A 25,007-nucleotide genomic window follows, 5' to 3' on the forward strand; every position below is an offset into this window, starting at 1 on the left:
CTTTATTTTGAGCCTATGTATGTCTCTGCGTGTGAGATGGGTCTCCTGAATACAGCAGACTGATGGGTCTTGACTCTTTATCCAGTTTGCCAGTCTGTGTCTTTTCATTGGAGCATTTAATCCATTTACATTTAAGGTTAAGTTTGTTATGTGTGAACTTGATCCTGCCATTATGATATTAACTGGTTATTTTGCTTGTTAGTTGATGCAGTTTCTTCCTAGCCTCGATGGTCTTTACATTTTGGCATGTTTTTGCAATGGCTGGTACCGGTTGTTCCTTTCCATGTTGAGTGCTTCCTTCAGGGTCTCTTGTAAGGCAGGCCTAGTGGTGACAAAATCTCTAAGCATTTGCTTATCTGTAAAGGATTTTATTTCTCCTTCACTTATGAAACTTAGTTTGGCTGGATATGAAATTCTGGGTTTAAAATTCTTTTCTTTAAGAATGTTGAATATTGGCCCCCACTCTCTTCTGGCTTGTAGAGTTTCTGCCGAGAGATCTGCTGTGAGTCTGATGGGCTTCCCTTTGTGGGTAACCCGACCTTTCTCTCTGGCTGCCCTTAAGATTTTTTCCTTCATTTCAACTTTGGTGAATCTGGCAATTATGTGTCTTGGGGTTGCTCTTCTCGAGGAGTATCTTTGTGGCGTTCTCTGTATTTCCTGGATTTGAATGTTGGCCTGCCCTACTAGGTTGGGGAAGTTCTCCTGGATGATATCCTGAAGACTGTTTTCCAACTTGGTTCCATTTTCCCCCTCACTTTCAGGCACCCCAATCAGACGTAGATTTGGTCTTTTTACATAATCCCAAACTTCTTGCAGGCTTTGTTCATTTCTTTTTCTTCTTTTTTCTTTTGGTTTCTCTTCTCGCTTCATTTCATTCATTTGATCCTCAATCGCTGATACTCTTTCTTCCAGTTGATCGAGTCGGTTACTGAAGCTTGTGCATTTGTCACGTATTTCTCGTGTCATGGTTTTCATCTCTTTCATTTCGTTTATGACCTTCTCTGCATTAATTACTCTAGCCGTCAATTCTTCCACTTTTTTTTCAAGATTTTTAGTTTCTTTGTGCTGGGTACGTAATTCCTCCTTTAGCTCTGAGAAATTTGATGGACTGAAGCCTTCTTCTCTCATCTCGTCAAAGTCATTCTCCGTCCAGCTTTGATCCGTTGCTGGCGATGAGCTGCGCTCCTTTGCCGGGGGAGATGCGCTCTTATTTTTTGAATTTCCAGCTTTTCTGCCCTGCTTTTTCCCCATCTTTGTGGTTTTATCTGCCTCTGGTCTTTGATGATGGTGATGTACTGATGGGGTTTTGGTGTAGGTGTCCTTCCTGTTTGATAGTTTTCCTTCTAACAGTCAGGACCCTCAGCTGTAGGTCTGTTGGAGATTGCTTGAGGTCCACTCCAGACCCTGTTTGCCTGGGTATCAGCAGCAGAGGCTGCAGAAGATAGAATATTTCTGAACAGCGAGTGTACCTGTCTGATTCTTGCTTTGGAAGCTTCCTCTCAGGGGTGTACTCCACCCTGTGAGGTGTGGGGTGTCAGACTGCCCCTAGTGGGGGATGTCTCCCAGTTAGGCTACTCAGGGGTCAGGGACCCACTTGAGCAGGCAGTCTGTCCCTTCTCAGATCTCAACCTCCGTGTTGGGAGATCCACTGCTCTCTTCAAAGCTGTCAGACAGAGTCGTTTGCATCTGCAGAGCTTTCTGCTGCTTTTTTGTTGTTGTTGTTGTTGTTGTGTAGCTGTGCCCTGTCCCCAGAGGTGGAGTCTACAGAGACAGGCAGGTTTCCTTGAGCTGCTGTGAGCTCCACCCAGTTGGAGCTTCCCAGCAGCTTTGTTTACCTACTTAAGCCTCAGCAATGGCGGGCGCCCCTCCCCCAGCCTCGCTGCTGCCTTGCCGGTAGATCACAGACTGCTGTGCTAGCAATGAGGGAGGCTCCGTGGGCGTGGGACCCTCCCGGCCAGGTGTGGGATATGATCTCCTGGTGTGCCTGTTTGCTTAAAGCGCAATATTGGGGTGGGAGTTACCCGATTTTCCAGGTGTTGTGTGTCTCAGTTCCCCTGGCTAGGAAAAGGGATTCCCTTCCCCCTTGCGCTTCCCAGGTGAGGCGATACCTCGCCCTGCTTCAGCTCTCGCTGGTCGGGCTGCAGCAGCTGACCAGCACCGATCGTCGGGCACTCCCCAGTGAGATGAACCCAGTACCTCAGCTGAAAATGCAGAAATCACCGGTCTTCTGTGTCGCTCGCGCTGGGAGTTGGAGACTGGAGCTGTTCCTATTCGGCCATCTTGCTCCGCCCCTCAAATGTTAATCTCCTTTGGCAATACCCTCACAGACACACCCAGGAACAATACTTTGCATCTTTTAATCCAATGAAGTTGAGACTCAGTAATCCATCATAAGTGGACTGAAAAATTTGAGAGGAGGCATTGGACGGACCTTTTTTTTTTTTTTTTTTTTTTTTTTGAGACAGGATCTCACTCTATTGCTCAGGCTGAAGTGCAGTGGCACAATTACAGCTTACTGCAGCCTCCACCTCCTCGGGCTCAGGTGATCCTCCCACCTCAGCCTCCCAAGTAGCTGGAACTACAGGAGTGCACCACCACACCTGGCTAATTTTTGTAGTTTTTTGAAGAGATGGTTTCACAATATTGCCCAGGCTGGTCTCAAACTCTTGGGCTCAAACGATCCACTTGCCTCAACCTCCGAAAGTGGTGGGATTACAGGCATGAGCTATCACACCCGGCCAGGACAGACCTCTCTCAATGGGAAAAAAAAAAAGAAAAGAAGAAGGAAAGAAGGATGTATCCCATAAAATTCTCACCAAAGGTGGTCTTAGCAGAGGAGGATTTTAATAATGAAGAGAATATAGGATAATCAAGTCTGTGGAAACCAGTCAGTCTCTATTCCAGCCACCTCTGTCAGAACAGGGCTGGGGAAAGAGGCTAACTGGTATCCTCTTTGCTTATGGCTCAGGAACAAAGTGGCCATGGTGGCAAGAATGGAGGTCATACATAGGCTCAGCAACATGGATTTCCACTATCCAAGGCCAACCTGGATGCCACTGCTGAGTGCCCAACCAGTCAGCAGCAGACAACACCACTGACTCCAAGTATGGCACTATTTCTCTGGGTGCTCAGTCAGCTTTGTAGTTGAGTACATTGAACTACTTCTATCATGGAAGGGGTAGCATTTTGTTCTTACTAGAACAGACATTCGATACAGATTTGCCTTCCCCATACAAAATTCTGCCAAAATTGCCATCCACGGTTTCACGGAATGCTTTACCCATTGTCACGATATTCCATACAACATTGCTTCTGATCAAGGAACTCACGTCACAGCAAAATAATTGCAGTATGAGTCACTGCTCCTGGAATTCACTGGCCTATGTTCCCTATCATGCTAAAGCAGCTGGCCTAATAGGATGATGGGATGGCCCTTTGACGATTCAGTTATAGCACCAGCTAGGTGGCAACAACTTGCAGGTAGGGCAGAGATCTCCAGAGGGCTATATATATATGCTCTGAATCAGCATCCAATAAATGGTACTTTTTGCCCTCCATAGTCAGGAATCAAGTGGTAGAAACAAAAGTGGCACCATGCATTATTAACCCTGGTGATCCACTAGCAAAATTTATTCTTCCTGTTCTCATAATTTTATGCTCCACTGGCTTAGAGGTCTTAGTTCCAAAGGGAGAAATTCCTCCACCAGGAGACTAATTCCATTAAACTGGAAGTTAAGACTGCCCCCAGTCACTGTGGAGTCAACAGGCTAAGAAGGGACTTATGGTGTTGACTGGAGCAACTGATCTGGACTACCAAGGGGAATCTGAACTACTACTCCATAATGTGGTAAGGAAGAATATGTCTGGAATACAGGGGATCTCTTAGGGTATCTGTTAATTTTATCATACCCTATGATTAAGGTTAATGGAAAACTACAACAACCCAATCCAGGCAGGACTACCAATGGCCCAGACCCATCAGAAATAAAGTTTGTGTCACCCACTAGGTAAAGAACCATGAGCATCTGAAGTGCTTGCTGAAGGCAGAAGGAATATGGCATGGGTAATGGAAGAAGGTGGTTATAAATACCTGTTACAATCACCTGATTAGTTAGACAAGTATCTTTGTTTTCTTCTCTCTCTTATTTCTTTATCATATAATGTGCAATGTATTAATAACAGTTAACTTTATATCACAGTTTTTAAGTTGCAGGATAGCAAGAAGAAGGGTGAACATTGCCTGAAACTTTGTATCCTCTAATGGGGAAAGGGTTAGCACATTTTCAGTTTTATGCAGGACAGTTGTAGCGTGTTAGGCAAAAGTATGACTTTATTATTATCTTTATTTAGAGACTAAATATGGTTTAAGGAGATGCAAATGGATGCGTAGTTGATAAGGAATGTGCGGTGATGGTTAGTTGTATATGACAACTTGTCTAGGGTGTATTACACAATTATTCAATTAAATACTAATCTAAGTGTTGCTGCGAAGGTATTCTGTAGAAGTGGTTAATATCTATAGTAGACTTTATATAACCTTTAAGGAGATTATCCCTGATAATATAGGTGGGCCTCATTCAATCAGTTGAAAGGCCTTAAGAGCAAAACTGAAGTTTATCTGAACAAGAAGAAATCTATCTGTAGACTGCATCATCGGCTCCTGCCCAAGAGTTTCCAGCCTGCCATACAGTTTTCAAACTTGCCCAGCTATACTTATACAGCTCCATAATTGTATAAGTCAATTCCTTGTTTTATTCTCTCTGGAATGGTAATTAGCATACATTAGGCCTTATTATATCCTCTATAACTTTCAACCTCTCTTTAATATTTTCCATATATATATATGTATATATAATTGGCTCTTTTTCTTTGGTAGGATCCTGACAAATACAGGATCTTGCTATTCCCTACCACTATGCTGATGTTATCAGAGATAGAGATAGAAAGAAGTCAATTATGTGCTTTCTCCTTGAAAACTTCATAACCTAAGGAATATGAAATATGAAAAGTCAGCACCATAAATTAGGTCGGGTAGCGATATATTATTGTGATGGTCAATTTTAGATATCAGTTTGGCTGGAATAAGGGATACTCAGAAAGCTGGTAAGGCATTATTTCTGACTAGATCTGTTTCTGTGAGGATGTTTCCAGAAGAGACTGGCATTTGAATCAGTGAACTGAATAAAGAAGATCTGCCCTCACCCAAAGTGGTCAGGCACCATTCAACTGGTTGAGGACCAGAATAGAAAAGGCAGAGGAAAGGCAGATTTACTCTCTCTTCTGGAGCGAGGACATCCATTTTCTCCTGCCCTTGAACCTTAGAACTCCAGGTTCCCTGGCCTATGGATTCTGGGAGTTGCATTGCAACTCCCCAAGTTCTAAGTCCCTTGGACTTGGACTTAGTGATGCCACTGGCTTCTCTGGTTCTCTAGCTGGCACATGGCACGTCATAACCACATTAGCCAATTTTCGTTAAAAATCCCCCTCACTGGCTCGGCATGGTGGTTCACACCTGTAATCCCAGCACTTTGGGAGGCCGAGACAGGTGGATCACGAGGTCACGAGATCGAGACCATCCTGGCTAACACAGTAAAACCGCATATCTACTGAAAATACAAAAAAAAATTAAAAAAAAAATTAGCCGGGCATAGTGGTGGGTGCCTGTAGTCCCAGCTACTCGGGAGGCTAAGTCTGGAGAATGGTGTGAACCCGGGAGGTGGAGCTTGCAGTGAGCTGAGATCGCGCCACTGCACTCCAGCCTGGGTGACACAGCAGGACTCTGTCCAAAAAAAAAAAAAAAATCCCCTCTCATATATCTCTATCTCCGTTAGGTTCTGTTTTTCTGGAGAACCCTGACAAATACAATTATTAAGTATCAAATGAGTAGCACTGAACTGAGTATTCAAGGAACTTGTAAAAAAGATCTCTTTAGACTTAGAGAATGCTCAGGGCAGGTACTGTGGAGGAAATAAGTACAAGAATTAAGAATGGACATCTTGGTTGAATTGAAGCTGTACATATCTAACTAAATTTCAATTGCTTCATTGGCTGTTTATTCATAAAAATTCCAAAGTGCCACTGAGTAATTAGACGTTCTAGCTTAAGCATAGTGAGGGGAGATGTTAAGCCTTCTAAACTTAAAAAAAAAAAAAAACAAGAAAAAACAAGAAAAAACAAAACAAAACAAAAAAAAACACTGCATTTGGAGTTTAGAAAGCTTAAAAGACTGAATTCCTCTCTACCACTTGGAAGAAGTATGATCTTGGACAAATTCCATACTACCTTAAATCTCAGAGCCTTAATACATAAAATGGGAATAACAGTACACATCTTATCTATTATAAAGTCAAATTGAGAAATACATGAAATATAAGGTTCTTAGCACAGTGCCTTTCACAGAGGAAGTACTCAACCAATATGAGGTGAATGCAAAAACATCTCCACATCTCTAAAAAGAATGCTACTAAAATTGAAACCAAAACAATACTAAATTTCACATAACTATAAGAGGAAGTATCCTGGATAAATAGATTTTACATCAGTGTCATATGCTAATTTTTCAAAAGATAAAGTATCTGTCTTTAAAAAAATTATTTTACTCTGGTTCTGGTTCTGAAATCTGACCAGACTTTTTTTTTTAATGAAGAGACAGACAGTGTCTCCCTCTGTCACTCAGGCTGTAGTACAGTGACCTGATGATAGCTCACCATAACCTTGAACTCCTAGGCTCAACTGATCCTCCTACCTCAGCTATCCAAAGTGCTGGGATTATAGGCATGAGCCACTGAGTCCACCCCTGACCAGGCTTTTATAATTTTACCATTTCCACTTTGTGCAAGAACTCTTAGAATACAATTTATATCTGAATTTCCTGTGTATATAAGGCATTTTTAATGAAAAAAAAGTTTTCTATCATTCAAAAAGTATGCTCTGCATTCATACTACAGTACCTTGAGGGATATCCTTAGGAAGAGAATATTTCTTCTTCTTTACAATAACACCTTTATTTTTCACTTGTCTAGTTCCTCCTGGTGATGCTCTAATAATACAACATATTTCTGATGCATTTGCAGGAAACTGGAAAAGAAAAAAAGCAGATATTACATAATTCCTCCAAATATTACATTTGTATGTTGCTTTATTTCAAATGCAACTAGTCTTAATATCTGTATTTCTTAGATATTAATAATGGCAAGCATTTATTAAATGCTTACTCCACTCCTAACAGTAATTGGTTTTAAAAATATGTTCATTTAATATTCACAAAACCAAGCAAGGCAGATTATATTATCTCCATTTTATAAATGAGAAAACAGTTTCGGAGAGATTGACTTACTTAAGGATAGGGAGCAAGTAATGGTAGAGTTGAGATTCAAGCATGCTGAAGTGGGAGAGAAAGTTTGCATGATTTATTGAGTTAAAACACAAATTTAAATTTAACTGAGTTAAACACTAAATTCCTTAATTTTTTACCTCAGGTAATTCTGACAATTTCCCATCAGGCAGATAGTCTCTGGAATAAAAAAATACTGGCTGGGCACGGTGGCTCATGCCTGTAATTCCAATACTTTGGGAGACCAATGCAGGAGGATCCCTTGAGGCAGAGGCAGAGGCTGAAGCAGAGGCAGAGGGGGAGGGGGAGGGAGAGGAAGATGGTGAGGGGGAGCAGGAGAGGGAGTGGGAGGGGGGAAAGAAAGGAAAGAAATGCCTTATCTTTCAGAAGTGACATATCTTGTTTTTTAGAATTCAGAAGCAGAGATGTATTTATCCAGGGCTTCTGTTATTTTAAATAAAGTCTATATAGAAACTTATGTAATTTTTTTTTTTTCTTTTTTTTTGAGACAGGGTCTCTTTCTTTTGCCCGGGCTGGAGTGCAGTGGCGTGATCTTGGCTTAAAGCAACCTCTGCCTCCCAAGTTAAGTGATTTTCGTACCTCAGACTCCCAAGTAGCTGAAACTACAGTCATGCGCCACTACATCTGGCTAATTTTTTTGTTTTTAGTAGAGACGGCGTTTCACCATGTTGGCCAGGCTGGTCTCTAACTTCTGACCTCAGGCGATCTGCCCGTCTCGGCCTCCCAAAATGCTGGGATTACAGGAGTGAGCCACCGTGCCCAACCAGAAACTTCTTATGTAAATTTAAAAAAATATTTTTTAAGTTTTGTAAGTATATAGTAGATATATATATTTATGCAGTACATTATATGTTTTGGTACAGACATGCAATGCATAATAATCACATCTATGGAAAATCAGGTATCCATCCCCTCAAGCATTTATCCTTTGCATTATAAACAATCCAATTCATTATTTTTAAATGTACAATTTTAAATACCAGACTTTTATAATTTTACCATTTCCACTTTGTGCAAGAACTCAGAATATAATTCATAACTGCATTTCCTGTGTACCTAAGGCAGTTTCCTATAGGGCCAGCAAATACCAGGTCTTATTCATTCTTTCTATTGTTTTGTACCCATTAACCATCCCCACCTACCCCCACCAATCCCCACCCCCAGCACTCAGCTATCCTTCCCAGTGTCTGGTAACCATCCTTCTATTCTCTATCTCCATGAGTTCAATTGTTTTGATTTTTAGATCCCACAAATAAGTGAGAACAAGTGATGTTTGTCTTTCTGTGCATGGCTTATTTCCCTTAACATAATGACCCCCAGTTCCATCCATGTTGTTGCAAATGACAGGATCTCATTCCTTTTCATGGCTGAATAGTACTCCATTGTGTGTAAGTATCACATTTTGTTTATCCATTCATCTGTTGATGGACACTTAGGTTGCTTTCAAATCTTGGCTATCGTGAACAGTGCTGCAACAAACATGGGAGTGCAGATATCTCTCCGATATACTGGTTTCCTTTCTTTTGGATATATACCCAGCAGTGGGATTGCTGGATTGGTAGCTCTATTTTTAGTTTGTCTGTTTGTTTCCCCGAGACAGAGTTTCACTCTGTTGCCCAGGCTGGAGTGCAGTGGCGTGATCTTGGTTCACTGCAACCTCTACCTACCAGGTTCAAGCAATTCTCCTGCCTCAGCCTACCAAGTAGCTGGGATTACAGATGCACACCACCATGCCTGGCTAATTTTTGTAGTTTCAGTACAGACCGGGTTTCACTATGTTGGCCAGGCTGGTCTCAAACTCCTGACCTCGTGATCCGCCCACCTCGACCTCCCAAAATACTGGGATTACAGGCATGAGTCACCGTGCCTAGCCTATTTTTAGTTTTTTTGAGGAACCTCCAAACAGTTCTCCATAGAGGTTGTACTAATTGACATTCCCACCAACAGTTTATAAGGGTTCCCTTTCTCCACATTCTCACTAGCAACTGTTATTGCCTGAATTTGGGATAAAAGCCATTTTAACTGGGGTGACATAATATCTTACTGTACTTTTGATTTGCATTTCTCTGATGATCAGTGATGTTGAACACTTTTTCATATGCCTTTTTGTAATTTGTATGTCTCCTTTTGAGAAATGTCTTTTCAAATCTTTTCCCCATTTTTGAATCAGATTATTAGATTTTTTTCCTACAGAGATATTTGAGCCCCTTTTCCCTACAGAATTGTTTGAGCTCCTGGTTATTAACCCCTTGCCAGATGGGTAGTTTGCAAATATTTTCTCCCATTCTGTGGGTTGTCTCTTCACATTGTTGATTGTTTCCTTTGCTGTGTAGAAGCATTTTAACATGATGTGATCCTATTTGTCTATTTTTGCTTTGGTTGCCTGTGCTAATGGGGTATTATTCAATAAATATTTGCCCAATGTCCTAGAGTGTTTCTTCAATGTTTCCTTGTAGTAGTGTCATAGTTTGAGGTCTTAAGGTATTTAATCCACTTTAATTTTTCTATAAGGTAACAGGTAAGGATCAACTTTCATTCTTCTGCATGTGAATATTCAGTTTTCCCAGTATAATTTACTGAAAAGACTGTCTTTCCCCAATATATGTCCTTGCTACCATTATGGAAAATGAGCTCGCTTTAGCTGTATGGATTTCTCTCTGGGTTCCCTATTTGGTTCCATTAGTCTGTGTGTCTCTTTTTATGCCAGCACCATGTTGTTTTCATAGCTCTGTAGTATAACTTGAAGTAATATCATTCTTCCAGTTTTGTTCTTTTTGCTCCAGATAGCTCTATTAGTCCGTTCTCATACTGCTATGAAAAAAATACCCCAAATTAGGTAATTTATTAAGGAAGGAGGTTTAATTGACTCACAGTTCCACATGGCTGGGATAGCCTCAGGAAAGTTACAATCATGGTGAAAGGCACACCTCTTCACAGGATGGCAGAAGACAGAATAAGTGCCAAGTGAAGGGGAAGCCCCTTATAAAACCATCGGATCTTATGAAAACTCACTATCATGAGAACAGCATGAGGGAAACTGCCCCCATGATTCAATTACCTCCACCTGGTCCCACCTTTGACACATAGGGATTACTACAATTCAAGGTGAGATTTGCGTGGGAACACAGAGACCAACTGTATCAATAGCTTTGGCTATTCTGGATCTTTTGTGACTGCATGTAAGTTTTAGAATTGTTTTTCCTGTTTCTGTGAAGAATGTCATTGGTATTTTCATAGAAATTCCATTAAATTTGTACATTGCATTGAGTAGTATGGATATTTTTATGATATTGACTCTTCCAATCTATGAACATGAAATATATTTCCATTTTTTTGGTGTCCTCTCCAATTTCCTTCATGTTTTATAGTTTTCATTGTACAGATCTTTCACTTTTTTGGTTAAGTAAATTCCTAGGTATTTATTTTACCTATGGCTATTGTAAAAGGGATTACTTTTTAAATTTCTTTTTCAGATTGTTCACTGTTGGCATATAGAAATGCTACTGATTTTGGTATGTTGATTTTGTATCTTGCAACTTTCCTGAATTTATCAGTTCTAATAGCTTTTTGGTGGAATCTTTAGGTTTTTTCAAGTATAAGATCATATTATCTGCAAACAAAGATAACTTCTTCCTTTCCAATTCAGATGCCCTTTATTTCTTTCTCTTTTCTGACTCCTCTAGCTAGGACTTCCAATACTATGTTGAATAACTGGTGAAAGTGAGCATCCTTGTCTTGTTCCAGGTTTTAAAAAAAAAAAAAGGCTTTCAGTTTTTTCTCATTCAGTATGATACTAGCCGTGCGTCTATTATGTATGGCTTTTATTATGTTTGACAGAGCAGAAGCACCATCATCTCAGACAAATACTGCCACTTTAAGTTCCAGCTACCTTTCTAGCCTCATGCATTTCAAGGAAATCATTTCTATTCTACCTACAAGCAGCCAGAAAGAGCAGACAGTAAAACACAGATAAGACAGCTCCCACACAGAGGGAAATGGGGGGAAAGTCTCTTGGGTAACTGCCAAACTTCACCCTCATACAATGGGCCCCAGTAAAACAGTGGGCCTTAATAGGCACATTCCTTTCCCTGCAGGTGCACTAAGACAGGGAAGCTAAAAGCAGACTGGGGGCGTTGGTGGTGGGGAGGTATGCCTGCAGCTGCAGAAAGATGTATGGGAACACACACACAACTCTCCCTCCCAGATAAGCACAACAGGCCAGGCATGGTGGCTCATGCCTGTTATCCCAGCACTTTGAGAGGCCAAGACGGAAGGATCAGTTGACGTCAGGAGTTCAAGACCAGCCTAGCCAACATGGTGAAACCCCAACTCTACCAAAAATACAAAAATTAGCCAGGCATGGTGGTGCATGCCTGTAATCCCAGCTACTCTGGAGGCTGAGGCAAGAGAATTGCTTGAACCCCTGAGGTGGAGGCTCACTTCCAGCCTGGGTGACAGAGCTAGAAGCTAGACCAAAAAAAAAAAAAAAAAAAAAAAAAAGGCACAACAGAGGGACACAGAAGCAATCCAAGCTTCTAATAAACTCTCCCACTCTGAATCCTTAAAAACTCTTAGTCTATAAGACAGTGTGCCTCTGACCTAACTCGGCCAGAAGGCTCCTCTCAGGTTTGTTTTCTCTTAAGATAAACCTGCCTTGACTGGAAAGCTACCTTTCTTGTTTCTTTCCTTTCTTTAATTCTTACAATGTTGAGATATGTTCCTTCTATGCCCAGTTTTTTGATTGTTTTTATCATGAAGGGGTATTAAACTTTATCACATGCTTTTCAGCATCAATTGATCATATGGCTTTTGTCCTTCATTCTGTTGACACAAAGTATCATGTTGATTGATTTGCATATGCTTAACCATCCTTGCATCCCTGGGATAAAACCTACTTTGTCATGATATGGTTTTTATTTATTTATTTATTTATTTGAGATGGAGTCTCACTCGGTCACCCAGGCTGGAGTATAGTGGTGTGTTCTCAGCTCACTGCAACCTCTGCCTCCCAGGTTCAAGTGACTCCCCTGCCTCAGCCTCCTGAGTAGCTGGGATTACAGGTGTGCACCACCATGCCTGGCTAATTTTTTTGTATTTTTAGTAGAGACAGAGTTTCAGCATGTTGGCCAGGCTGGTCTCCAACTCCTGACCTCAGGTGATCTGCCTGCCTCAGCCTCCCAAAAGTGCTTGGATTACAGACGTGAACCACTGTGCCTGGCTGATAAATGATCTTTTAAATGTATTGTTGAATTTGGTTTGCTACTATTTTGTTGAGGATTTTTCCATCAATATTCCTCAGAGATACTGGTCTATAATTTTCTTTTTTTGAGGTGTCTTTCTCTAGTTTTGGTATCAGGGTAATTCTGGTCTCACAGAATGAATTTGGAAGTATTCCCTCCTCCATTTTTCAGAACAGTTTGAGTAGGATTGGTATTAGTTCTTCTTCAAATGTTTGGTAGAATTCAGCAGCAAAGCCATGAGGTCCTGGGCTTTTCTTTACTGGCAGACTATTATGGCTTCAATCACATTACTTGCTATTGGTCTATACAGGTTTTTGATTGATGGTTCAATCTTTGTAGGTTCTCTGTGTCTCGAAATTTCTCCATTTCTTTTAAATTTTCCAAATTATTGGCATATAGTTGCTCATAGTGGCCACTAATGATCCTTTGAATTTCTGTAGTATTCATTGTAATGTTCCTTCTTCATCTCTGATTTTATTTACTTGGGTCTTCTTTTTTTCTTAGTCTGGCTAATGGTTTGTCAATTTTGTTTATCTTTTCAAAATACCAACTTTTTGTTTTGTTGATCTCTTGTATGTTTCTTCAAATTCATTTATTTCTGTGCTGATCTTTATTATTTCTTTCTTTTACTAATTTTGGGTTTGCTTTGCTCCTGCTTTTTCTAGTTCTTTAAGATGTGTCGTTAAGTTGCTTATTTGAAGGTTTTCCTCTTTTCTGATGTAGGTACTTATAGCTCTAAATTTCCATTAGTACTGCTTTTGGTGTATCCCATAGGTCTTGGAATGTTGTATCTCCATTATTATTTGTTTCAACAATATTTTCAATTTCCTTCTTAATTTGTCATTGACCACTGGTCATTCAGGAGCATACTGTTTAAATGCCAGGTGTTTGTATAATTTCCAAAATTCCTCATTATTGATTTTAAGTTTTACTCCATTGCAGTCAGGATAGATGCTTGATATTGTTTCAATTTTTTGAGTGTTTTAAGACTCATTTTGTGACCCAACAAATGGTCTGTCCTTTGAGAATGATTCATGCATTGAGGAGAAAAATGTGTATTCTGAAGCCACTGGATAAAATGTTCTATAAATATATATTAGGTCCATTTGTTCTACAGTGCAGATTAAGTCTGATGTTTCTTTGTTGATTTTCTGTCTGGGAGATCTGTCCAATGCTGAAAATGGGCTCTTTAAGTCTCTAGCTGTTGTTATATTGAGTTCTGCCTTTTTTTTTTTTTTTTTTTTTGTGAGACAAGATTTACTCTTTTGCCCAGGATGGAATGTAGTGATCCAAACACAGCTCACTGCAGCCTCAACCTCCTGGGATTAAGCAGTCCTTCCACTTCAGCCTCATGTATAGCTGGTGCCACCATGCCTGGCTTTTTTTTTTTTTTTTTTTTAGACATGGGGTCTCACTTTGTTACCCAGGCTGGTCTCAAACTCCTGGGCTCAAGTGATCCTCCCACTTTGGCCTCCCAAAGTGCTGAGACTACAGGCATGAGCCACCACACCCAGCCTCTCTCTTTAGCTCTACTAATATTTCCTTTATATATCTGGGTGCTCCAGTGTTAGGTGCATATGTATTCACAATATGCTCTTACTGAACTGACCCCTTTATCTTTATATAATAACCTGCTTTGTCTTTTCTTACAGTTTTTGCCTTTAAATCTGTTTTGTCTAAGTATAGCTACTTTTTTTTTTTTTTTTTTTGGTTTCTATTGGGATAAAATATCTTTTTCCATCTCTTTATTTTCAGTTTGTGTGTATCTTTATAGCTGAAGTGTGCTTCTTGTAGGCAACAGATAATTTGGTCTTGTTTTCTTTTTTTTTTTTTTTTTAATCCATTCAGCCACTCTATGTCTTTTCATTGGAGAGTTTAGTCCATTTGCATTCAATGTTGTTATTGATAGTTAGGGACCTACTGCTGCCATTTTATTATTTGTTTTCTGGTTGACTGACGGTCTTCTCTTTCTTTTTTCCTTCCTTCCTGTCTTCCTTTTAGTGAAGATGATTTGCTCTTGCAGTACACTTCAATTTCTTGCTTTTTATGTTTTGTGTATCCGTTGTATGTTTTTTGATTTGAGGTTACCATGAGGCTTGCAAATATTATAACTATTTTAAACTGATGACAACACTGATTTCATAAACATGCAAAAATAATATTAAAACTCTAACTTTGTCCCCTCGCTTTTTAACTTTTTGTTTTTTCTCTTTATGTCTTATTGTACTGTCTATGTCTTGAAAAGTTGTAGTTATGATTTACTGGTTCACTGTTTAGTCTTTCTCCTTAAGTCAAGAGAAGTTTATACACTGTGATAACAATGTTATACTATTCTGTTTTTCTCTGTGCTTACTATTACCAGTGAGTTTTCTACCTTTAAATGATTTCTTATTGTTTATTAACATCCTTTTCTTTCAGAATGAAGAAATCCCTTTAGCATTTTCTGTAGGACAAATCTGGTGTTGATGAAATCCCTCAGCTTTTGTTTGTCTATGGAGATCTCTACTTCTCCTTCATGCTTAAAGGATTTTTGGACAGATATACTATTCGAGGGTAAAAGTTGTTTTCCTTCAGCACTTTAAATATGTCATGCCACTCTCTCCTGGCCTGTAAGGTTTCTACTGTAAAGTCTGCTGCCAGATGTATTAGAGCTTCATTTTATGTTGTTTCTTTTTTTTTTTCCTTGCTGCTTTTAGGATCTTTACTATATCCTTGACCTTTCAGAGTTTGATTATTAAATGCCTTGAGGTAGTCTTCGGATTAAATCTGCTTGGTGTTCTACAAACTTCTTGTCCTTGGATATTGATATCTTTCTCTATGATTGGGAAGTTCTCTGTTATTATCCCTTTAAATACACTTTCTATCCCTATCTCTTTCTCTACCTCCTCTTTAAGACCAATAACTCTTAGGTTTGCCCTTTTGAGGCTATTTTCTAGATTTCGTAGGTGTGCTTCATTTTTTATTCTTTCTTCTTTTGTCTCCTCTTTGTCTTTTCAAATAGCCAGTCTTAAGCTCACTAATTCTTTCTTCTGCTTGATCAGTTCTGCTGTTAAGAGACTCTGATGAATTCTTAAGTATGCCAAATTGCAGTTTTCAACTCCAGGATTTCTGCTTGATTCTTTTTAAGTATTTGAATGCCTTTGTCTAATTTACCTGATTTCTAAATTCTAAATTCTGAATTCTGAATTCCTTCTCTATGTTATCTTGAATTTCTTTGAATTTCTTCAAAACAACTATTTTGAATCCTCTGTCTGAAAGGTGATATTATCTCTATTCTCCTGGATTGGTCCCTGGTGTGTTATTTAGTTCTGGTGAGGTCATGTTCTCCTGGATGATGCTGGTGTTTATAGATGTTCATCAATGTATGGGCATTCAAGAATTAGGTATTTATTATAGTCTTTACAATCTGGATTTGTTTATGCCTGTGCTTCTTGGGAAGCTTTCTTAGATATTCAAGGGACTTGGGCCCCAAGTAACACTGGTTTTTGCAGACTTGCAGCAGTACCACCTTGGTAGTGTTGGACAAGACTTATAGCAGTACCACATTGGTAGTGTTGGACAAGATCTGGAAAAATTATCTGGATTCCTAGGCAGAGACTCTTGTTCTTTTCCCTTACTTTCTCCTAAACAAATGGAGTCTCTATCTCTCTTTGCTGAGCCACCTGGAACTGAGGGTATGATGATGCAAGCATCCCTGTGACCACCACCAATGAGACTAAGCTGGGTCAGACCTGAAGCCAGCACAGCATTAGACCTTGCCCATGGCCTTTCCCTTCAGCGTGGTGAGTTCCCTTAGGCCCCAGGCTCTCAAGGATGAACAAGCAACCAAAAACTATCAAGAATAAAATTCAGGTCAGGCGCGGTGGCTCACACTTGTAATCCCAGCACTTTGGGAGGACAAGGTGGGAGGATCACTTGAGGCCAGGAGTTCAAGACCAGCCTACGCAGCATAGTGAGACCTGACTCTAAAAAATAAATTAGAAAACTTAGCCAGGTGTGGTGGTCCACATCTGCAGCCATAGCTACTCAGGAGGCTAAGAGAGGAGAATCACTTGAGCCCAAAAGTTGAAGGTTACTGTGAGATATAATCCCACTATTGCACTCCAGCCTAGGTAACAGAGAGAGACATCCTGTCTCAAAACAAAACAAAACAATAACCAGGAACGGAAAGAAGATTTGAAAAAGAAACAACCAGAATTTCTTGAAACGAAAAAGTTTTTGAAATAAAAAATTCAGTGAAAGGCTTAAGAAGCAGAGTAGATAGATAAAGAGAGAATTACTAAAGAAATTGTCCAGACTATAACGAATAAATGAACAATATTGAACAAAGGTTGAACGATATGGAGGACAGAATGAAGCCTAACATATAATTACTATTCCAGAGAGAATATAATAAATAATAGCTGAAAATTTTCCCAAATTGATGAAAGACATAAATCCACAGATTTAGGAAGCCCAATCCCAAGAAAAATCAGAATTTACAAAGAACAGCAAACAAAATTAATAATCAAGCCAGGTGCAGTAGCTTACACCTGTAATCCGAGTACTTTGAGAGGCTGAGGTGAGAGGATTGCTTGACTCCAGGAGTTCAAAACCAACCTGGGTAATATAGGGAGACCTCATTTTACTAAAAAAAAAAAAAAAAAAAAAAAAAAAAAAAAGCTGGGCATGGTGGCATGCATCTGTAGTCCCAGCTACTTAAGAGGCTAAGGTGGGAGGATCACTTGAACCCAGGAGGTCAAGGATACAGTGAGCCATGATCTTACCACTGCACTCCAGTCTGGGTGACAGAGTGAGACCCTGTCTTAAAAAATAATAATCATCATCATCCACTTATGTACGCATTCCAGTAAAATTATAGCACACCCCAAACAAAGAGACCTTAACAAAATCCAGTAACAAAAGATATATGTGTCAGGCCCCAAGACCACCCTCAGGCTCAGTGATTTGCTAAGACTCATAGGATTCAGAAAAGCTGTTTTACTCAGGGTTACAGTTTATTACAGCAAAAGGATACAGATTAAAATTGGCAAAGGGAAAAGACATAGGGCCAAGACAAGGAGCAGTTGTCCTCCAGTGGAGTCACATGATCAGCACTTAATTCTCCCATGTGCAAAAGGGAAGCTCAGTGCACCTTGAGGTCAGGGTTTCTATTTGGGGTCAGTCACACAGGCATGTAGTTCCTTCATGACAGACCTCAGCTACTCAGCCCCCAGAGGTCAAACAGACATAGAGTGGACCAAAACCTCAGGCATCAAAAACAAGTATTTACCATAAACCAAATTGTTTGCATAAACTACCTGGCAAGGCCCAAGACTTCAGGCATACAGACATTCCTAAGAAGTAGAACACTCCAAGGACTCAGAGGTTATCTCCCAGGAGCCTGGCCACAGGACAGTCCTAAGGACCTTGGGAATGTGCAAGCCTGCTGAGTTAACCCTTTCCTGCATATACTTTACAAGGCAATGACAATTATACTATTAGGACAACTGTAACTGCCACATGTAAGTCAAAAGACAGTGGAATGACACCATCAAAGATCAGAGAGAAAATGACTGTCAACTTAGAAATGTGTACTAAGAAAAACTATCTTTCAAGAATAAAGACAAATTAAAGGCATTTTTTTAAACCTAACACAATCTACCACCAAAGATCTTCACTAAATGAACTAATCTAAATGGTGACTTTTTCTTGTTTTCTTTTTTTTTTTACTAGAGATAGGGTCTCGCTATGTTGCTCAGGCTGGTCTTGGACTCCTGGGTTCAAGGAGTCCTCCCCCTTGGCCTCCCAAAGTGCTGGGATTGCAGGCATGAGTCATTGTGCCTGGCCTAAATGGTGAATTTCAAAATAAAGAAAAATGACCTGAGATGACTGTCCTAAGAGGCAAGAATAAAAGGTAAGTAAATTTAAATATATGTAATATAAACAAACATTGTCTAAATAATAGCAATAATGCTGATTATTATAATTCGGGATTAAAGAAAAGACAGCCAAAATACTGTAAAACAAAAATATATGTTGGGAGTGGATGATTGAACTTAAAAGTATTATAAGTTCCTTATATTTTTCGCCAACAAAGTTGAGTTATTGTTTAATTTTTAGACATTACTAACTTAAATATACCATGTAAAATTTCAAGAGTAGGCATGATTGATAGGGTTTGGCTTTGTGTCCTACCCAAATCTCATCTTGAATTATAATCTAAATTATAATCCCATGTTGGAGAAGGGACCTAGTAAGAGGTGATTAGATCCTGGAGGCAGTTTCCCCCATGCTGTTCTTGTGATAGTGAGTTCTCATGAGACTTGGTTGATAAGTGTCTGGCACTTCCCCTGTGCTCTCTTTTTCCTGCCACCTTGTGAAGAAGGTACCTGCTTCCCCTTTGCCTTCTACCATGATTGTAAGTTTACTAAGGCCTCCCCAGCCATGCAGAACAGTGAGTCAATTGAACCTCTTTCCTTTATAAATTACCTGGTCTCAGGTATTATCCTTATAGCAGTGTGAGAATGGACTAATACAATGCTAAGAAACAAAATAGAAAGTATGTTTCAAACCAGTAGGGGAAAGAAGTGAAATGGAAAAAGTTAAATTTTTTTTTTTTAATTTTTAAGAGTTTCACTGTGTTGCCCAGGCTAGAATGACACAATCATAGCTTACTGCAGCCTCAAACTCCTGGGCTCAAGTGATCCTCCCATCTCAGCCTTCTGAGTAGCTAGGACTACAGACATGTGCCACAATGCCTGGCTAATTATTTTTTCTTTTGTAGAGACAGGGTCTCTCTATGTTGAACAGGCTGGCTTTGAACTCCTGGCCTCAAGCAATCCTCCAGTTTTAGCCTCCCAAAGTGCTGAGATTACAAGTGTGAGCCATCATGACCAGCCAAAATTGTTTTTTCAATGAATCAAAATTTGTTAAGAAGAAAAGGGAGGCATACAAAAAAACTAGATGAAAGGAAATAATAATTACAATCACAGAAACAAGTCCGAATATATCAATAATCACAGTACATATAAATGGACTAAATTTGAAAGTTAAAAGACAGAGCTCGTCAGACTGGAAAAATCCAGCTATTTACAAGAGACGTACCATAAACATAAGACTATGAGAAGGTTGAAAATAAAAGGATAGAACAAGATATACCAAGGAAATAGGTAAAGAAAAGTAGGATAACTATATAGCAGACAAAATAGAATTCAAGACAAAAGAAAACATTATTAGAAACAGAAAGGCTTGCTAAAGAATGAAAACTGGTTCAGTTCACCAGAAAAACAACAATCATAAACATGCATGGAATAAATAAAAGAGCTTCAAAATACATAAAGCAAAATTTATAGATCTATAGGAAGAAAGTAATGAAACTACCATCATAATAGTGGCTAATTTCAACACATTCCTCTATGTTATTGATGGCTTAAATGATAAGCTATTAGGAAAGATAGAGAAATATTGAGAAACAGAATTAACAAGTTTTATTTAATTGACATATGGAGAATTTACCTACCAACAGTTACAGAATAAACATTACTTTCAAACACATGCAACATTTAATAAAAATTGACCATGTACTAGGCTGTAAGGCATCTATCAATATATTTCAAAAGAATTTGCCAGGCATGGTAGTGCACGACCATGGTCCCAGCTACTCAGGAGGCTGAAGTGGGAGGATCACTCAAGCCCAGGAGTTTGAGGCCATGAACATGCCACTGCACTCCAGCCTGGGTGACAGAGCAAGACCCTGTCTCAAAAATAATTAATTAATTAATTAAGGTTAGAAGATGTAGTAACCATGAAATAGTTAAGTACCCAGAGAACAAAAAAAGAGCTGCTGTACATTAAAAATATTATTACATAGTACAAAAGCTTTAATATAAGATTTGTTTTGAGACAGGTCTGGTTCTGTCGCCCAAACAGGAATGCAATGGCATGATCTCACAATCTTGGTTCACCGCAATCTCTGCCCCCCGGGCTCAAGTCATCCTCCCACTTCAGCCTCCTGAGTAGCTGGGACTACAGGCACACACCATCATGCCCCGCTAATTTTTGTATTTTTTTTAGAGAGGGGATTTCACCATGTTGCCCAGGCTGGTCTTGAACTCCTGAGCTTAAGCGATTTGCTGCCTTTGGCCTCCCAAAGTTCTGGGATTATAGGCGTGAGCCACTGTGCCTGGCCTAATATAAGATTTGGAAGATAAAATTGAGGAAATCTTCCAGAGAGTAGAACAAAACGACAAAAGGTTTTTAGAAGAAGATAGGAAGATGAGAAGGCCAATATAGGAAGCCCAATCTCCATATAATAGATGCTCAAAAAAAGAAAGAAGTAGAGATTATCAATAAAATAATTTTTAAAATTTCCCCAAACCAAGGTGCTTATTTTTCCAAATTAGAAGAATCTACCATGTTCTAACACATTACATAGAAAAAGACTCATACTAAAGCACATTTCAAAGAATCCATACCAGGTATGCAACACTTTCTCTGACCATGATGTAATTAAGTTGGAAGTGAATAACAAATATATGTTAAAAGTCTTCATGCGCTCAGAATTTCTAAAATCCACATTTCTAAGGAACTCCTGGGTCAAACGAAGTCATAATGGAATGTAAAACTACATAAACCCAAATAATACTGAAATTATAACCTATCAAACTTGTTGGATAAAGCTAAACCAGTACTAAGCAATGTATAAAATAAGTTGAAAGAAAATAGAAGGAAAAAGTCAATAAAGATAAAAGCAGAAACCACTGAAACACATCATCATAAAATTTCAGAATATAAGGGACAAGGAGAAGATCTTCTGGCTTCCATAGAGAAATAGCTGATCATTAATAAAGGAGTAGAGATCAACATGGCTTCTCAAAGCAACACTGGAAGCTAGAACTATAATAAAGTTATGCTGAAAAAATTATAAAGAAAATTATTTCCACCTAAAATTCCAGCCAACTTAAATAATCAATCAAATATGAAGATGAAATAAAAACATTTTCGGTCACGAAAAGTCTCAAACAATTTCTGTAACATGTACCCTTTCATAGGAAGCCAATGGAAGATTAGCTCCTAGACTAAGGCAAAAAGAGAAAGCCATGGGATGGGGAAAACAGAAGACTGGCAAAGTGAGTTCCCAGGATGATGGTACAAGGAAATACTAGGATGGGGCACAGAGGGCAATAGCACCATATGGGAGAACAGGTCAGAATGCTCTAGGAGAGACTTCCTTAGTAAACTGAAATTTGTGGTAAATCTGGTGAATCTGAAGATCTAGAGAGGCAATACAGGCAATTGGCAAAGAGTTTAGGATAGACTAAACAGAAAAATAAAAAAGCAAGTGTTATGGGTTGAATTGTGTTCTCCTCCCAAAAAATATGTTAAAGTCCTAACCCCCAGTACTTGTGAAGGTGACCTTATTTGGAAATAAGGCCTCTGCAGACTTAATCAAGTTAAGATCACAAAGACAAAGCGGGAAGACAGTCATGTGAAGATGGGAGGTAGATATTGGAGTTATGCTGCCACAAGCCAAGAAATGCCTGAGTTTAACAGAAGATAGAAGAAAGTGCCTCCCCTCATGGCTGTGCCCTGCCAACACCTTGATTTCAGACTTCTGGCCTCAGGAAATGAGAGAATAGATTTCTGTTGTTTTAAGAAGCCACCTAGTTTGTGGTTCTTTGTTACAGCATCTTTAAGGCATTAATATAAGAAGTAAACAAGTTAATAATTTACTCTAGGACAAACACACAAAAAAGTGGTCACAGTTTACCATCTGCCATAAATTGGGTAGAATCTCCACTGATTTTAAGATTTGTGAGACTGGGCACAGTGACTCATGCCTGTAATACCAGCACTTTGGGAGGCTGAGGTGGGCAGATCGCTTGATTGCAGGAGTTTGAGATCAGCCTAGGCAATGTGGTGAAACCCCATCTCTACTAAAAAAAAAAAAAAAAAAAAAAAAAACACAAAGATTATCCAGGTGTGCTGACGCATGCCTGTAGTCCCAGTTTCTTGGGAGGCTGAGGTGGGAGGATCAATTGAGCCTGGGAGGTCAAGGCTACAGTGAGGCACTATCATGCCACTGCACTCCAGTCTAGGCAACAGAGTGAGATCCTGTCTGAAAGAAAAAGATTTATGAAACAGAAAACAAAACAAACAAACAAACAAAAAAATCTTAAAGCCTATTTACATTACAAAAGAAAGTAAATTAAACTAGGCAATGATTGGAAATATAACAGAAAATGAGTTTAACACATTTTCAAAAGAAAAACATCTGCTCAGCAAGATTCTCATCTTCCTTTTGGTTATAAACTTTGTCACCTGACCACAGAAGTAAGCAAGTGACCCAGGATTAGCCAATTATAGTTTACTATTTCCCTGGCAATTGTAATTGGTCCAAAATAGAGGCATGTGGAACAGTCAAAGCTAACTGGAGCCCTTAACCAGGACTGAAAAACATACACACCTAGAAAGAAACCTCTCCCCTTCAATTTAGACTATGATAAAGTAAGCCACAAGAGATGGGTGGAAGGCTGTTTCTTGGGTGGAAGCCTGTTTCTTGGGTGGAAGCCCAAGAAAATGAAGCCAATCAAAGATAGGTTAACATTTTAAAAACAAGAACAAACAAAACCTACAAGACCTGAGGAGGACTTCGATTTTTTTATTTTTTTATTTTTTATTTTTTTTAGACAGAGTCTCACTACATCACCCAGGCTGGAGTGCAATGGCGCGATCTCAGCTCACTGCAACCTCTGCCCCCTGGGTTCAAGTGATTCTCCTGCCTAAGCCTCCCATGTGGCTGGGACTATAGGCGTGCACCATTGCACCCGGCTAATTTTTGTATTTTTAGAAGAGTCAGGGTTTCGCCATGTTGGCCAGGCTGGTCTTGAACTCTTGATCTCTGGTGATCCGCCTGCCTTAGCCTCCCAAAGTGCTGGGATTACAGGTGTGAGTTGAAGAGGACTTTCTAACAAGATGCACTAAAGTTTGGATTCAACACTCTCCTTCCCATTTACATGAGTCAATAAATCTCCTTTTGGCCAGGCATGGTGGCTCACACCTCTAATTCCAACACTTTGGGAGGCCAATGCAGTAGGACTGCTTGAGGTCAGGAGTTTGAGACCAGTCTGGGCAACAAAGTAAGACCACTGTTTCAAAAAAAAAATTAAAAATTAGCCAGTCGTGGTGCCACATGCTTGTAGTCCTAGCTACTCAGAAGGCTGAAGTGGGAGGACTGCTTAAGCCCAGGAGTTTGAGATTACAGTGAACTATATCACACCATTGTATTCCAGCCTGGATGACAGAGCAAGACCGTGTCTCAATCAATCTATCAATCAATCAGGAAGTCAATAAATCCTCCTTCTACACTTTTTATTTTTGGCTTATGCTATTTGAGTTTTTTGTGATTGTAACTGTATTAGTCTGTTTTCACACTGCTGACAAAGACACACCAGAGACTGGGAAGAAAAAGAGGTTTAACTGGACTTACAGTGCCACATGGCTGGGGAGGCCTCAGAATCATGGCAGGAGGTGAAAGGTGCTTCTTACATCATGACAGCAAAAGAAAATGAGGAAGAAAACAAACGCAGAAACCCCTGATAAGCCCATCAGATCTCATGAGGCTTATTCACTATCATAAGAATAGCATAGGAAAGACTGGTCCCCATGATTCAATTACCTCCCCCTGGGTCCCTCCCACAATACATAGGAATTATGGGAGATATAATTCAAGATTTGGGTGGGGACACAGCCAAACCATATCATTCCACCCTTTGCACCTCCAAATCTCATGTCCTCACATTTCAAAGCCAATCATGGCTTCCCAACAGTCTCCCAAAGTCTCAACTCATTTCAGCCAAAAGTCCACAGTCCAAAGTCTCATCTGAGACAAGGCAAGTCCCTTCTGCCTATGAGCCTGTAAAATCAAAAGCAAGCTAGTTACTTCCTAGATACAACGGGGGTACAGGTATTAGGTAAATACAGCCATTCCAAATGAGAGAAATTGGCCAAAACAAAGGGGTTACAAGGCCCATGCAAGTCTGAAATCCAGCAGGGCAGTCAAATTTTAAAGCTCCAAGATGATCTTTTTTTGACTCCAGGTCTCACATCCAAGACACACTGATGCAAAACGTGGGTTCCCATGGTCTTGGGCAGCTCCACCCCTGTGGCTTTGCAGGGTACAACCTCCCTCCCGGCTGCTTTCATGGGCTAGTGTTGAGTGTCTGTGGCTTTTCCAGGTGCACGCTGCAAGCTGTTGGTGGAGCTACCGTTCTGAGGTCGGGAGGACAGTGGCCCTTTTCTCACAGCTCCAGTAGGCAGTGCCTCAGCAGGGACTTTGTGTGGGGACTCCAACCCCACATATCTCTTCTGCACTGCCCTAGCAGTAAGAACCCCACCCTTGCAGCAAAATTCTGCCTGGGCATCTAGGCATT

At 39.8% G+C, this 25,007-nt stretch overlaps 1 protein-coding gene across 2 annotated transcripts in view; it reads right to left on the reverse strand.

Annotated features, from left to right (window-relative positions):
- The window catches only part of MEIKIN (meiotic kinetochore factor), a 142,244-nt gene that overhangs the window by 12,492 nt on the left and 104,745 nt on the right, over nucleotides 1-25,007 (reverse strand). For both annotated transcript variants that reach the window (XM_025388686.1, XM_025388687.1), the window contains exon 12: nucleotides 6,951-7,077. In XM_025388686.1, the coding sequence (XP_025244471.1) occupies nucleotides 6,951-7,077 (127 nt within the window). The remainder of the gene's footprint in view (nucleotides 1-6,950; nucleotides 7,078-25,007) is intronic.

This window comes from Theropithecus gelada, chromosome 6, assembly GCF_003255815.1.
Source record: "Theropithecus gelada isolate Dixy chromosome 6, Tgel_1.0, whole genome shotgun sequence".
Lineage (NCBI taxonomy): Eukaryota > Metazoa > Chordata > Mammalia > Primates > Cercopithecidae > Theropithecus > Theropithecus gelada.